This window comes from Canis lupus, chromosome 4 (assembly GCF_003254725.2).
Source record: "Canis lupus dingo isolate Sandy chromosome 4, ASM325472v2, whole genome shotgun sequence".
Classification (NCBI taxonomy): Eukaryota; Metazoa; Chordata; class Mammalia; order Carnivora; family Canidae; genus Canis; species Canis lupus.
This window is the reverse complement of record NC_064246.1, coordinates 67,595,766-67,611,726: the sequence shown is the minus strand read 5'-3', so window position 1 is coordinate 67,611,726 and position 15,961 is coordinate 67,595,766. Positions and strand designations below refer to the sequence as shown.

The window sequence follows — 15,961 nt, the reverse complement described above, 5'->3', positions numbered from 1 at the left end:
TTTTTGTTACAAAAACATACATGCCCACTGTAACAGTTTAATGTTTCTGAATGTGAGTACAAACAAACCATTATATATATATATATATTTATCAGTGTGTCAAAGAGAAGTATAAAATATAATGCAAGCCACATGTGTGATTTTAATTTTTCAGCTGGTCATATTTAAAAAAATAAGAAGAAACATGGATTGGTAGTTTTCAGTAATATGTTTATTTAACCCAGCAACCCAAAATATGAGTTTAACATGTAGTAAACATAGACCTTGTTGAAATATTTTGGATGCCTTTTTTGTACCAAGCCTTCAAAATCCATGTATGTTTTACACTAACAGCACGTCTTAATTTGGATGCTAAATTTGCATCAGATATACTTGATCTTTATTTAGATTTAATAAAATCTACAGCTGAGAAACTAGATTCACATCGCAACCTATTTCAAATATGCTTAAATGCTTACTTAAAGTATGTAATTAAAACTACATAAAAATTTAGTTTATTTAATTCCTCAGTTGCATTAGCCACATTTCCAGTGCTCAGTGGCCACTGGGGATTGGTGACTGAATTGGTCAGCGCAGGTGCATATGATCTATACTTTTAATGTTTTACTGAAAAAGGGCACTTAATTACTTAATATTACTCCCACAAGCCTTTTTTTCCTCATACATTACACATTTAAAATAATTTCCCATCCTTTATTCCCCACTGGATCCTGAGAAGAGAAAAATCTCAACAAAAGTACATATGCCAGTAATGTCTGTAAACTTTTTCTCTCTCACTAATGGGAAAGAAAGAAATTGACCTAAGGCAGTTCAGATCTGACCAATTTTCAAATGACCAGCACCATAAAAAGTAGGTAATAACATGAACAAATGCAAATTAGTCAAATAAATTCCTGGTATTAACTAGAGTGGATCATTTCAAATACCCTTTTGGATTAGCCATTTTTGATGTTGAGTTTTTAGAACAGCTTCACCAGGAAATCAACTAGATTCAGTTTTGCAATAATTCATTACTAATGATCACCTGCATCAGAAAGTACACATTTATTAGGTTATCTAACTAGAGTCTTGGTTTTGCAATATAAACAATTCTGGTTCTGTGTGTATTTTTTAAATCAGTTCTTACTTTTTTGGTATCAAGATAGCTAGATCCAATAAAACAAAAAATTGGGGAAATATTATTTCTATCAATTCAGCTACCATGTTGGTATTTTGCCTTAACAGGACTACAAGTTCCTACATCTATCATATAATTCTAACTATATGCTAATATGCTGACACCATTTTTCTAGGGATGCCCTTGACCGCTTTCCTTTTAAATACTTGATACAAATCAGAGGGTGTAGGTAGCTTTGAGTGGTTGTTCCTTTTGTCTCTGCCAAATTACATACCAGATAGGAGCACATTTTCCCCTATATAGCTTAATATGCTTTATAATATTACTTCTAATAAGGTTGATGTGGGGGTTCTTCATGAAATAGCCTAGTCTTCACATTAAATTCATCTGGTACTCATCATCTCCATGTAAATATCTCTGAAATCTAATAATGACCTCTCTCTCTCTGTCTCCTTGATCTCCTACCTTCAACTTCCCACCAGACATTTCTTAACACTTCTACAAGTGTTTGAATCACTATTATATCACTTTAATACCAAATATCCCAAGACAGTCATGTGATCTTCTCATTCCTGAACTCAGATCCCCAAATCCTGATTTCTATCAATAGCACTATCTTTCATCCACACATATACTATATACTCATTCATTTGTGATAGATATGTTTTCTTTATCATCTCCTGTATCCAGTCACCACCAAATCTTGTTAGTATTTCTCAGTGATGCCAAGTTAAGAAAGTATGAGGGGCAGATTTATCCTAAGAAAACTCCACTTGCACATGCTTACCAATCCCAAATCTTCCAGTGACTTTCTGATTAATATGAATTGAACTGCTGAGGTATCGGGGTGGTGCAGTGGGTTGAGCATCTGACTCTTGATTTTGGCACAGGTCATGATCTCAGGCTCATGGGAGAGAGCCCCCATCCCCTCTGCTGGCTCTTCACTCAGTGGGGAGTCTGCTTGGGGATTTCTCTCCTTCTTACTCCACCATCCCCCCCCCCCCGCCCTGCTCATGCTAAATCAATCAATCAATCAATCAATCAATCAATCTTTTTAAAAATATATGAGTTGAACTGCTGTTTCGGTCTAGTCCTCCCTTATCTATTCAGTTTTATTCCCTTTAATTCATAATTTTGAACTTTGTTCTCTATCTCACCTCCTACTGTCCTCCACTAATCAGACCCAGAGCCATACCCAAGACGTTTGTACCATCTGAGCTTTTACCCATAATGCAAGTTCACCCCCCTCACTATTCCTTACCTATCACAATCTTCTGTCATTTGTTCTAATTTTAAGCCCCTCAGTGACTGATTTTTTTCCTCACTCTGGTCTTTCTTTCATTTTTAAGTATGCTTCCTTTTTCCCCCAATATCATTTGCCTATCCTGCCTAAATCTTGAGGTAAAGAACCATGATTTTGATTGCTTTCGTATTCTCCATTGTGCTCTGCACAATTCTAGGAGTTCAATACATCCATGCTAATTTTAAAATAAAGAGAATTGAACTAATTCCTTTCTTGGCCTGGAATTGGTTATAACATGTTGGAAAAAAATATTATGTTTAATCTCCATCTCTTATGTGTTTATGTACTGTTTTATAGCCAAGGAATAAAAGTCTGTATATCCCAGGCCTAACTGTAATTTAGAGTCTCCTCTGCTGGGCAGTTTATAGAACTAAAACTCACACCAGCTGGATTATACTGCTTTTCAGCTGGCTCTCCCTTGAGGAAGTTGGGGGAGGGGGGGTGAGGAGATGGGAGGAGGGCAGGCAAAGTGCCTTAAGCTTTGAAAGTGGAAATGGTGTGAGTTCCATTAAGCAAGAATAGAAGTTTGTCTCCCCCACCCAACCACTGCCCCACCCTAAAGGAAAATCTTGCCATGAGGCTATAGCCAAAGAATGCATAAATATCCGTAGAAATTTAGAGAGGTATTTTCCCTAGAAAAATATTGCAAACTTAAAAACCCAGTAGGCTAAGGTACATTTGGTAGATTCCACTGGACGGTACCCGCGTCTACATAGAGACTTATGTTGGGGAAAGGGAATAATGGGACTCTCTCCTGCTCACATCTGGCACATCGCTGACAGACTGCATTAAAGTTTCACACTTTGTGCATTGGCACTTTGTCCTCTCTAGGGATGCTTTCTCCCAGCTGAACCTAACGAAGAAGGATCCTCTTATCTAGAAGCTGCCATATGGAGTTCTGCAAAACTGAAGGGGGTGGCTTCCAGGCAAATCGAACAGAATGTCCATCCGCCCAGCTGTGTACTGGCCCTGGGGACAGTTCACTAGGGGACTGCTTTCACAGTCAGCCCCACAAAGCCAGCAACAGTGGAAGGAGAGCCTTAGTCTTGAATGCAGTGGTTAGCTCTTCCTGCATCCAGCTACACCTCTGCATCCTCCTCTCTGCCCCCTACCTGGAGCTAGAGTTGGGGCCCTGGGCAATGTTCTCAGTGCAGTGAACGGTTCTTGTCTCCTATTTGGGAGAATGACAGTTTTAAATACCTCCTTTTCTGCTGTAGGAGTGTACAAACAGATTGATTCTGGTTGATTTTGCTTTGGGATTCTGATTTGTTGTTTCATTTTATGAAAGAGAACACGTCCTATGGAGATATATTGTGCTAATTTGGAAGAGGCAAAGTTCATTTGCAGGTAGCAACTTTCAAAAGTTCAAGGATGAGAGGGAGTCAACTACTATTCATCTGAAGCAAAATTCACTTGTTTCTGGCATCTGCCCAGTATCTTTGAAATATTTGAAGAAGCAACCAGAGAAAGCAGACTTCTGAGTAATGCTAACCTCTATCCTTCTATTCAGGCGGGATGAAAAAACCCTGCCTAGGAAATTAGAATTCTGTTACACCTTGATATCCAGAAAGACCAAGGGAGATTTCTTTACCTGACACTAAGTGCCTTGGGGGATTGCTGGTAAAAACTAACACTATATATAGAGCCCAGTTCCTCATTGCTTTTCCTACTTTAAAAATAAAATTTAAAAGGAAATATCCAGTTAACAATGGGATGGCATTTTCAGCCTTTAAGATATTTATTTTTAGCCTTTTCACGTATTTCTGCTGGAGGCCCCAAGCTCAGATTACATAGCCTATTCGCCTGTTAGTAAAGGATCTAAGGAGAGATGCTCACTGGTTCACATTTGCAAAGTAGATGAGGATGATGCAAGGCCATTAGCCTGGAGCCTTCCCGGTTAGGACTTTAAAACGTGGATGTGGTACTGGCACAAAAACAGACACATAGATCAGTGGAACAGAATAGAGAATCCAGAAGTGGACCCTAAACTTTATGGGCAACTAATATTCGATAAAGGAGGAAAGACTATCCATTGGAAGAAAGACAGTCTCTTCAATAAATGGTGCTGGGAAAATTGGACATCCACATGCAGAAGAATGAAACTAGACCACTCTCTTTCACCATACACAAAGATAAACTGAAAATGGATGAAAGATCTAAATGTGAGACAAGATTCCATCAAAATCCTAGAGAAGAACACAGGCAACACCCTTTTTGAACTCGGCCATAGTAACTTCTTGCAAGATACATCCACGAAGGCAAAAGAAACAAAAGCAAAAATGAACTATTGGGACTTCATCAAGATAAGAAGCTTTTGCACAGCAAAGGATACAGTCAACAAAACTCAAAGACAACCTACAGAATGGGAGAAGATATTTGCAAATGACATATCAGATAAAGGGCTAGTTTCCAAGACCTATAAAGAACTTATTAAACTCAACACCAAAGAAACAAACAATCCAATCATGAAATGGGCAAAAGACATGAACAGAAATCTCACAGAGGAAGACATAGACATGGCCAACATGCATATGAGAAAATGCTCTGCATCACTTGCCATCAGGGAAATACAAATCAAAACCACAATGAGATACCACCTCACACCAGTGAGAATGGGGAAAATTAACAAGGCAGGAAACAACAAATGTTGGAGAGGATGCGGAGAAAAGGGAACCCTCTTACACTGTTGGTGGGAATGTGAACTGGTGCAGCCACTCTGGAAAACTGTGTGGAGGTTCCTCAAACAGTTAAAAATATACCTGCCCTACGACCCAGCAATTGCACTGTTGGGGATTTACCCCAAAGATACAAATGCAATGAAACGCCGGGACACCTGCACCCCGATGTTTATAGCAGCAATGGCCACGATAGCCAAACTGTGGAAGGAGCCTCGGTGTCCAACGAAAGATGAATGGATAAAGAAGATGTGGTTTATGTATACAATGGAATATTACTCAGCTATTAGAAATGACAAATACCCACCATTTGCTTCAACGTGGATGGAACTGGAGGGTATTATGCTGAGTGAAGTAAGTCAGTCGGAGAAGGACAAACATTATATGTTCTCATTCATTTGGGGAATATAAATAGTAGTGAAAGGGAATATAAGGGAAGGGAGAAGAAATGTGTGGGAAATATCAGAAAGGGAGACAGAACGTAAAGACTGCTAACTCTGGGAAACGAACTAGGGGTGGTGGAAGGGGAGAAGGGCGGGGGGTGGGAGTGAATGGGTGACGGGCACTGGGTGTTATTCTGTATGTTAGTAAATTGAACACCAATAAAAAATAAATTAAAAAAATAAAAAATAAAATAAAAAATAAAACGTGGATGTTACAGTAACTGCAACTCACATTTGTGTGAACTCTTGTCATTGGCCAAGTGTGTTTATGTGCGGTATCACACTCCACTCTGTCAGTGACTCCAGGAGGCAGTGTTTGAGGGGGTTCTTTATGCATTCGACATATACGTGGGTATTCAGACACAGGAAGATACTCAGTTTACGTGGAGAAGTGTATGCTGAGACTTTTTTAAGAACAGAAAATCATATGGACTGAAGAAAGACATGTGAGCCCTCCACCATCTAGAAGTCAAAGTATGAAACATCACATTTTATACCTAGTCAGAATATCACGGCCACTACCAGGGACCGCACCATTCATTCTGTTACCCATGAGAATGAACATTCTTGTTCATCATTTCAGCCTAATTAGGGGTAACAAGAAGGGCTATTTCATTATTGTCAAGAACGTACAATAGTGAAAATGAGGCCAGAGGGAGGCCCTGGTGGAGCTGTGCCTGAGTGATGCAGAAGTAATATAGTTTTATGGAAATATTACAGCGAAGCTTTAAAGGAGTTTCCATTAGTTGTCAGCTCTCCAAAGGATAGTGCGTGGAGTTCATTTTAAGCCAGCCTAAACTTGTCTCTTCAGAGATCCTAGAAGTGTACACCTGGTTTATTGATTCCAAAGAAGCTTATTTCCTCCAGGTAAAGGTGTGTGCTGGCTGAGGCATGATCTGCTCCCCTATTCATCAAACGGAAGGGGTCTAGGTGTGGCCACACTTGGGATCCCAAATAGCTTGCAAGGCTGTGAACTGACCTTTCTTTGAGTCTGGGCTGTTCATGTTCCTGGGCCTATCAGAGACCACATTCCACCTAAAACAGAAAACCCAGGACACCAGGTATCCTAGGGTGGCCACCTAGAGAGCACAGATGTTTTGCTGTCTTTTGTGTCTCACTGTCTCCTTCCTGCTGTCTTCTAGCTAAACCTCCTCATGATAGCTCATTAGCACAGTCTTCTGAGTATTAGTTGAGTTCTTCTATTCACTGGAAACACACTGGAGAAGTTTTACTATTACAAGTGGGTTGTTGTGTTTTTCCTTTTATGGCCTGTCCAGCTCAAGGCCCTATGCATGGTGATACTGCTGACAAGTTTTTCTATTTCCAGATCGAGTTAAAGTGAAACCACACCGGCCCTAGTATTGAAGCAGTGTGTGGGGGTCCTTTGTGCTGAGGTGCTTCTAAGGCTATTGTCCAGGGTGTGAAAATCTCTAGTGTCTGTGTTATTTCCTGAAGCAAGCACCCACGAGAAGTAGAATTTATTACAAAACTACTGTTTGCCTTCATGAAAAGTACAACAATCTGAGACTCTGGGGGGATGAAAAACTTACTAGGACTTCTTTAAGAACTGACACGCATGTCAACTCATTGATGGGTTAGCCAATTTTTAAACAGTATGCAGTGATGATGGTCTGCTTTTAGTTGGCTTTATCTTATTCTCTTTTGTATGTGATTGCAGGTCCTACAGGTATGGATCTCTGGCAGCTGCTGTTGACCTTGGCAGTGGCAGGCTCAGGCAGTGCTTTTTCTGGGAGTGAAGGTGAGTTCTGCTTTCGCATTCCCACCCCCAGTATTTTGAAATAACACTGAACTTTATTTGTTAAATGTAAGTTCTTTGGATGATTTAATTAAAAGAGGTAAGTTTTAAGTAGCTGCAAATGGGAAACTTATCTTAGCTTTAAAATCATAAGCCAGGAGGAGTTTTCTGTGGATGTTTGAGGAGGAATACAGTTTTGGCATCTGGTGTTTGCATATCAAAAATAAATGCTGCAAATCATGCTGAGGGCATTTATACTGAAGGCAAGCCAGGTCTCTTGGTCCTGGGAGAGGGACTGAAATTGCACTGGAAGGTTAGTTATTAACCTACTGATCACTCTGCTCATCCGTGACTATGGATATCATCCCCGATTTCCAGAGCTCAGAATTAAGGTCTCTGAATCATATTCTCTGAGAGCAGAAATTGCAGGTTTCAAATAAATTTCACCTCTCATGCTTTGGGCAATTGCCGTTTGCTTAGGTTTGAAGGAAGACACAACTGAAAATAGTTGAATAATGTACTCAGAGCTCATGAGTTCCTTGGCCATCTCTATAATTCTCCTTCCATTTTTATGCCCTCTTCACCATGGAGAAGTCTCAGTACATTCAAATGTATGTCTTGTGGCAGAAATAACTGGAACAAGAAAGAGTAATGAAAGGGATGAGAAAGAAGGCTTTTTCTGTCCAGAAAGCAAACTGTGCTTATAAAGGGGTGGGACATTTTTTTTATTTATATATTGTCTTGAGTACTTTTTTTTTTTTTTTTTTTTTGCTAAGGCAACAGCATAAGAAATAAACAATCTATTTCTCCTGTGCTGTGACACTGCATTCAGTTGTTGCTTTAAGAGTTGCTGATTCCCCTACTCACTGGACAACTCATGTTGGAAAACACAGTTTAACATCAGAGGTAGTGCCTTAAGATGTCCTCCCTGACCTTTGAGCCAAAAATAAATCCATAGTAGTGAGCTGCTGAGGGCGACCAGAGTAAAAAAAAAGAGAGAGAGAGTGAGAAGCTTAAAATATGTTATTTTATCTTTTAAAGCAATTTAAAAATATTTATAGAAAAGAAGTCATAATTGTTTGAAATATTTTTGGGTCTCTCTGGTGTTACAGTGTCAACATTATGCAAGTCAAACATGGAGAGAATTGCAGGCTCCGTTTCAGCAGCTTTTCCCATGGCTGGTTTTAGATCCTGGTTCTGAGCCAAAGAATTACAGCTGAGATCCTCGGCTGTTCGAAAGTTATGGTGGTTTAATCTCTACTTTCTTCATTAAGGTGGCTTTCACTCCACTGGGCAAGGCTTGAGGAATTTAAAAAACCTGTGAAATGAAAAGTATGGCAAAGGAAATCTTTAAAGAAAATTAAAAATGTATCCCCAGCTGAAAGACGAGAGCTCAAGTTACATTTAGACCTAGAGAGTCTGCAGAGAGCATCTATTTCAGCTGTTTTGACATTTTAGCTTTGACATAAACCTTTAACTTCATAAGGAGAGTGGAGAGAACAACACCATTAGCTGGTTTTATGTTTGCTTTTTGATCATTTTTTTGTTTGCTTGGTCTGTTTGGGGTAGTAGAGATAAGAAAATGCAGTGGCTTACAGTAAACAAATCATGTAGCCTACCAGTACTTACACACGTAATTAGCAAAAGAAAAAATTTCCTTCTCCTTTTTTTTAAGTTAGTGGGCAAACCAAAATTCTTTTGGAATATGTGGCTGCTCCAGAGTTCTACCTTAAAATGGCCTGGGATTATTAAGGATGAGCATGATGTTTCCATAAGAAGGTGTAGATGAACATGTTTGAACATGAGCACGTATGCATGTTAGCGTGTTTACCAGTTCTGGCCATTTATCTGGTGAGTCCTGCCAAAGTGATCACTTGACATAACGTAGCTTGAATCTCAGATGACATTCAGGGCCATGCGGTTCTTTTTCTGCCAGGTCCGGACTGTAGCCAATTTTTTTTTTTCTGTTCTCTCCCATTGTATAAGGCAGACTAAAAATATATAGTGTAAGGGTTTATAAAAGCAAACAAACAAAACCCTCCTGTAGTTGTACCACCCATTCATTTGAATTCAGTTTGGTCAGGGAAAGATGTGACGCTGCTGAGTAAGGGATCTGGAAAGTGTTACCTAGAGTCGAGTCTCCCAGGAGCTGGTAAAGGATGACAGATCTGCATGCCTGGGGAAAGTTGGCACTTGAAGCCTTGAGCAGGGTTTTTCTTGCTTGGGCAGATGAGCAGTTAGAAATATACTGGCCCTGAGAGGATTTTTCATTACATCTAATTGCCTTATGGGAAATGTAATGAAAACGGAACAGCAAACAGTGCACCATTGTGTTAGCTCAAGTGTTGTAATAGGTGCTCTGTCTTTGTCTTTCATCCTTAATGTTAGTCCCTGCACCTGCTCCTCAAGACCAGTGACATAGTCTCTGGGAGAACTCCTTACTCCAAAGTAAGTGCCTTATTTTCAGAGGGCTTCACAGGGTTAAACTGTCAACTGGTTGCATCAGACCTGCTGCTCCTGGGATGATGATATTAGTGAGATATGTGCCTAAAAATTTGATGGCTCCACTAAAAAAATAAATAAATAAATAAAATAAAATAAAATAAAATAAAATAAAATAAAATAAAATAAAATAAAAATTTGATGGCTCTAAATACTCTCCAAAGAAGTGCCTATTACAAATCAGGTCGGATCTCTGCTATTTTAGTCGGCCCACAACTAAGCATCCTCTTAGCTTGTATGCTCACCAGCCTAACATGGGAGCATACAAGTCCCTGCCCTGAAGAAGTTTAGTCAGGTTGAGACGTGAGGAACTTCTAGAAATGAGTGAGAACCTGTATACCTTTAAGGTCTCAATTGTGTAATGAATATAAATTGTCAAGATGCTCCAAAAGAAAATAGATCAAGGTGGACTGGAATAGTTCATTCAGTGTACAGATTTTCTTTTTTTTCTTAGAGCTTTCTGTTTTCAAAGATTCAGCATAGGGCTGTGAGGAATATAGTGCTTCTTCCCTCAAGGAATTTATCTTGAGCTAGGAGATCAGGAATCTGCACAAAGAATTACCATGGGAGGCAGTGTTGATTAACTATCAAAACAGTGGCCAGAAACTGGGAGGAGCAAAGTGAGGAGGGTCAGCTCTTGCTGTAGTGAATTAGAGGGAACTTCATGAAGGAGATCAGTGTTATTTCAGCAGGAGCTAGAATAACTGGATTAAGACTTAAAAAGGAAAAAAAAAAAATTTAAAAAGGCTGAGAAGAGCAGGAGGTGACTACAGAAAGACCTGAGTACTCGAGGAACAACACAAACAGAAGTTTGGAGGTGGAGTTAGGAGGTGTGATTAGAGAACAGTTCATTCAGTTACTGAGTTTATACTACGTACAGGTACTGTATTGGGCAAGGAGTGCTTCTGTTTTACACATTTAGTGTTTGATAGATATTTTTTGAGCACTACTTTGTAGAAGGCATAGGATTCATTTGACCAGAGTATGTCGTACCTGAACACTATATCTGTAATTATTCACTTCGGAAATAAACTTAGGTCAGTAGATTTGAGTTAAATTGTAGAAGAGCCTAGAGATGGTTAGAACTTTGTGGAAAAGACAGGTCTTGCTGGGCCTTGGAGAGTGAAGAGAGTGTTTAGAGAGGATGAGAAGAGAGAGAAGCATAGACTTATCCAGCAAGTTATAGTTCTTTTCAAAGTTGTAGGCCAAGCATAAGTGCTAATTATGGAACATTGTGTGTGTGTGTAATATTTATAGATAGCATATATAATATTGATGTGTAATGGCTATTGTGTGTGTGTGTGTGTGTGTGTGTGTGTGTGTGTGTGTATGGCATGGCTTGCAGGCAAAGCACATAATTAGTATTTTATCACTCCAGAGATTAAAAGGTACTACATCATTCCGTATCAGTCAAGGTAAAAATTTACACTAAGAGTAAGATGCCATGCCCTAAACGAATCAGGATCCTCAAAATAATGTTCTCTTTATACTTTTGAACATTTTTAATAAACCTATGCAAACCAATACAGCACTAATATGGGGAAAAAAGAAGACCCTGCTGTTCTCATTGCTAGCAAATAGGAAATAATGATGTAGTGGAAGGAACATTGTATTTTTTAATAAGCCCCTCCCCGTTACAGTGAGGCTCCACAGAGCCCTGAGAGGTTGCCAGATACATATCAAGCAAGTATTAGAGTCATGGTTGTAGTTGGTAAACCAGTAAATGGTGTGCCTATTAAATGTTTTCAAGAAGGAACAGTTCCCATTCACACTGAGATTAAAAAAAAAAATCACCAGCGAGCTTCAGATTGCTGCTGTCTTTACTGTTACCAAGAGCAAGAAGAAATCTTTCAGTCTGTTCTCATGCCACAGCCTGAGTGCATGTACATCAGCAACCCTGCATCACTCGGTCCTCATGGTATCACACCCGCTTCGATGCTAGAGTTCAGCAGGGCGTAGGAGGCCAACTTGACATGCCCCCGGCCTTGTCTTTTGGAGTGGGGCCAGTGGAGGATATGAGCACACATCTTTGTGGATGATGGCGTAAAACAGTCTTTCATCACATTTTTATTGAGCACTTTTATGGATTCAAGGATGAATTTTACATTTATGTTCCCACTTTTAGAGAGTTCATGGTTTGCAGAAGAGAAGACAGACAAGTACACAACATTTAATTGTGATCCCTTTAGGTTATTAAAGAGTTTTAAACAGGGTGATAATGCTGTTAGGTTTTCACTTTGGAAATCTTACTGGTCATAGGATGAAAGTGAATTTGAGAGAGATAAATGTAGCGGAAGATGATGGAAGAGGAAGGCCAGGAGAGAGATGATATAAATGCGATGATTTGGGTTAAAAAAAAAAATTGAGGTAAAAAAATTTTTTTTAATTAAAAAATTAAAAAAATAGAGGGATCACAAAGATGTTGCAGAGACAGAACCACCAGTACTTAGAGTCCAATTACATGTGGAGTTTTGACTTCAAGAACTGTCAGAACTTTCTTACTCCATCCACTTCTAAGTTCTCATATTTGTAGTTAATGTCATCACCAGCAATGACTCACTGTTAGTGCAGTGAAGTCTCAGAACACAGTTCAGCCCATTAACGGTGCCGTGGTAGTTGCCGGGGCAGCTCTGTAGGGGAGAAGCGTACCGAGGCTAAGAGCAGCAGTGTGCCGTTTCCCAGCATGCCTTCCTGTGCCTGGCCTGGGCCCCACGGCTATCTTCCCACCTGTGCAGCATGGCTATAGTATGGTTTAGGGTCCACAGAGGAACAAAGGCCTGGCTCCCTTCCCGTGTTGTCTCTGGACATTCATGACTCTATCCTGAGACCTGGACGTATCCCCAGATAGCGTATCATCACCAGAGCATGTACTTACTTCATGGAGTGCAGCAAAATAAATGCAGGGGAAAGTTGACAGTAGCAAAGCCTTGCGCTGGGCAGATTCTGGGAGGTCGGTTAGGCTTACACATAGCTAAGTGACTCACCCCTACAAAGCAGCTGGCAATGTGAGTGATTAGGCTTGTGCCTCAGCTAATTAGTAAATAAAAGGACTGGGACCACCCAAGAATAGTCTGAACCTTGAATGTTCGATTCATGCATGCCAACGACTGACTGTACTTCACCCTAGACCCCAACTCTTTTGGCATGAGCCAGTCCTTTGGCATGAGCCAGTCCTGGTTTGCAAAATGTCTCCCTGCCACTTTGGTTCAGTAGCCTAACCTGGGGCTCCTGTTATGGAGTAGACAGGAAGGAGGTTGACATGATGGATTTGATGTGGGGCCAGAGCTCCTGTTCGTGGACACACTATGTTTTCTGACTCTGGATGGAAGCTAACCCGGGTTTGGCTGTACAGAAGTCCACACCGGCTTGGGCCAGCATAGCCAGCCTCTGCCTGCTATCATCCTCCAAGACATGGGGCCCGGCATCAAACACCCAGTGCCTTTCCCATAGAAAACCCTCTTGGGAAGAACCTGTGGCTGGTGGATTTCTCCTCACTATGAATTTAAGTCAATGAGGTATTTTCCCAGAGTTAATTCAGTTTAAACCTTAACTCTAATCTCTATACAATAAAGAGTGTTAGGCATTTCAGAGCCATCAGTGAAAGGTCTAGCCTCTGCTGTTTATACCTGTCAGCTTATCCATAGCCTGTGCTTCTAACTTGTCATCAGGTGCTGGGGAGCAGCCACGACCCTTACCTTTCACAAGCAAGCCATCACCCTTCCATTTGGGCTTTTCCAGCACTTACATGGGTGTTTAAGTCATGCTGTCAACAATGTCATTCTCAAACCCAAAGAGAAGCTTCCTCATGATCTGTAGTGAGCAGCGTAAAGGCGGTAATGATGTGTAACATAAACACACTTTGAAATCTGATGCAACTGACCCTACAAAGAGAGGATTCTTGGTGCTCTGGCTGGTGGTTAGTGCTCAGACCACAGGGCCCAGGGGCTTTGGAGCCCGTTATCAGCATCTGCTGCAAATCAGAGTTTTCTCTGGTTCATATTTCTCACATCTATTCAAATGAATCCACAGTATTTCCCCAGATACGTCTATCAGGAATCTCTGTTTCTGCTTATACAACTTACTGACCTTCAGCTTTAAGCATAACTAATTATAGTGTCTTTATTACGTTTTCTTTTTTTTTAATTTTTTAAAAGATTTTATCTATTTATTCATGAGACACACACAGAGAGAGAGAGAGAGAATGGCAGAGACACAGGCAGAGGGAGAAGCAGGCTCCATGCAGGGAGCCCGATGTGGGACTCGATCCCAGGACTCCAGGATCACGCCCTGGGCAGAAGGCAGGCACTAAACTGCTGAGCCACCCAAGGATCCCCAGTAGATCTTCATTTATTTGTGGAGTGAATGAATACATTAGAATGTAAATTCTGACCTGGGACTCCTCCAGTCATATCTCTGTGCTGTTATTAGTGCTCTGTTATCTTGTTTTAACGGAGTGGGGGCTTAATTAGGACCCCTTCCAGTGGGAGGGGTCTGGAAATAGCTGTGCAGCTATAGAAGCTAAAAATAGTGGCCTCCAAAAAGCCCCAAGCCTGTACCCTGCCCTAAGCCCTGATTTGTGGGCCTTCTCTGTGGATAGAATGATCTTGTTTTTCTGCTATATACTTCAGATGCCATCAAGGCTGGAACTCTGATCTACACACTGATCCCTTAGACCCCAGTGCCCTTCCTAAATCTTGCCAACCTTTTTCCAGGTAACTGAACTCTGTACCCCATGCACCAGCCACTGGGCTAACATACTGGATTGAAAGAACCAGTCACCCAGTATCAACCCCCTGACACCACATTTATCTATGCCCCACCTACCTGATTAAATCACCTCAAATATTGACAGACATACAGAGGTATAATGAGGCCTGCAGATCCCAAATCCAAGTTTTCTCTGCCCCTTTGGACATTGACCTTTAAATTTCGAAAACTCTGATTAGTGATTATAGGATAGCTGGATCAATTTTTCCAGTTTCTTTCCTTAAATATCAGGTCTTTCCAATTATCCGGTGAGAAACCATCTTGAAATATGAAACTCTCAAAATTAAAATTCAAAGTTATATTGCTAAAATACTTAGTTTCTTGATCTCTGAGTGTGAAAAACTTTTGCTTTCTGTATTCTCTAACCTTTAAGTAAATCCTTAAAAATTTGGAAAACGAGAAATCCTGTATAGAGCATTTGACTTCTGAATAGCCATGTGCTACATGTAAGAATGAACAGATTCACATCATCAGAGATTGAAATGGTGATGTTGGCCACTCTATATTTTGAGGAGCCTTGGCCTCCTCAAAAACAAGAGGTCATTTCTTAAGGAAAGGACCACTTTGTGGCTGCTTAACGGTTAGGATATATCCTGCCTTCTCCTCTACCCAGACATCGATCCACCCGGCTGCTTCCTTGGTTGGAGCAAGAGTCACCAGGCTTTTCTTAACAATAGCTGGTGATGGAAAAATGTGTTGTGATGAGAGTAGGAGAATAGGGAAATGGACAGGAGTCTGTCAAAGAGCCCTGCTCCACATCGGGGCAGTTTGGCCAGATCTAGCAAGGAGTAAAATGCAGTGAAGTCCCCCAGGGGCCATGCTTCAGCATCCCTGGCTGGGTTTACAAACTGTTCTATGACTGTGCCCAGCTGCCCATGTCAGCCGTGCCAGCACCATATTCTCTGGATGTTTGCTCTGAACTTCATAAGCACGGCTGACTAACTCTCCCACCCTTTGCTGCCATCATTAAGCCTGACTTCCTGGAAAGCTCTGATCGAGGAATAGAAGAGCTAGATTAATTTCTGCGCATATACCCTGGCCATATCTGTATGTGAAACTCATGTTTATTGAAATTCATGTTTATTGTAGCTGTTATGGGGATAAGAGGCAAAAGTATAGCTACTCCCTGTATAACCTGTCTTGTCTTATTTCCATGGACAGGTGCTAAAAACATGGATTCCTAGGTCTAAAAAACTTAAGGAAAAAATAGAATATGAAGCACTTTCATTAACATGAGATGTATCTAAGATAGAAGTTTTCCCTGTTGAATTAGAGGGGTGATTTCTCCAACATATTGGTTGGGAGTGGGTTGCTATGAACCCAAAGTCAGAGCCTCTGATGTGAGGAGAGTCTACTGATGCCTTAAAGCAGAAGGTAGAAGACTGAAACCCCAGACTG

General features: G+C 40.7%; 1 protein-coding gene across 7 annotated transcripts in view; it reads left to right on the top strand.

Annotated features, from left to right (window-relative positions):
- GHR (growth hormone receptor) overlaps positions 1 to 15,961 on the top strand; it is a 271,389-nt gene that overhangs the window by 122,304 nt on the left and 133,124 nt on the right. For all 7 annotated transcript variants that reach the window (XM_035714890.2, XM_035714897.2, XM_035714889.2 and 4 more), the window contains exon 2: positions 7,217 to 7,297. In XM_035714890.2, the coding sequence (XP_035570783.1) occupies positions 7,228 to 7,297 (70 nt within the window). In that variant the 5' untranslated portion in view covers positions 7,217 to 7,227. The remainder of the gene's footprint in view (positions 1 to 7,216; positions 7,298 to 15,961) is intronic.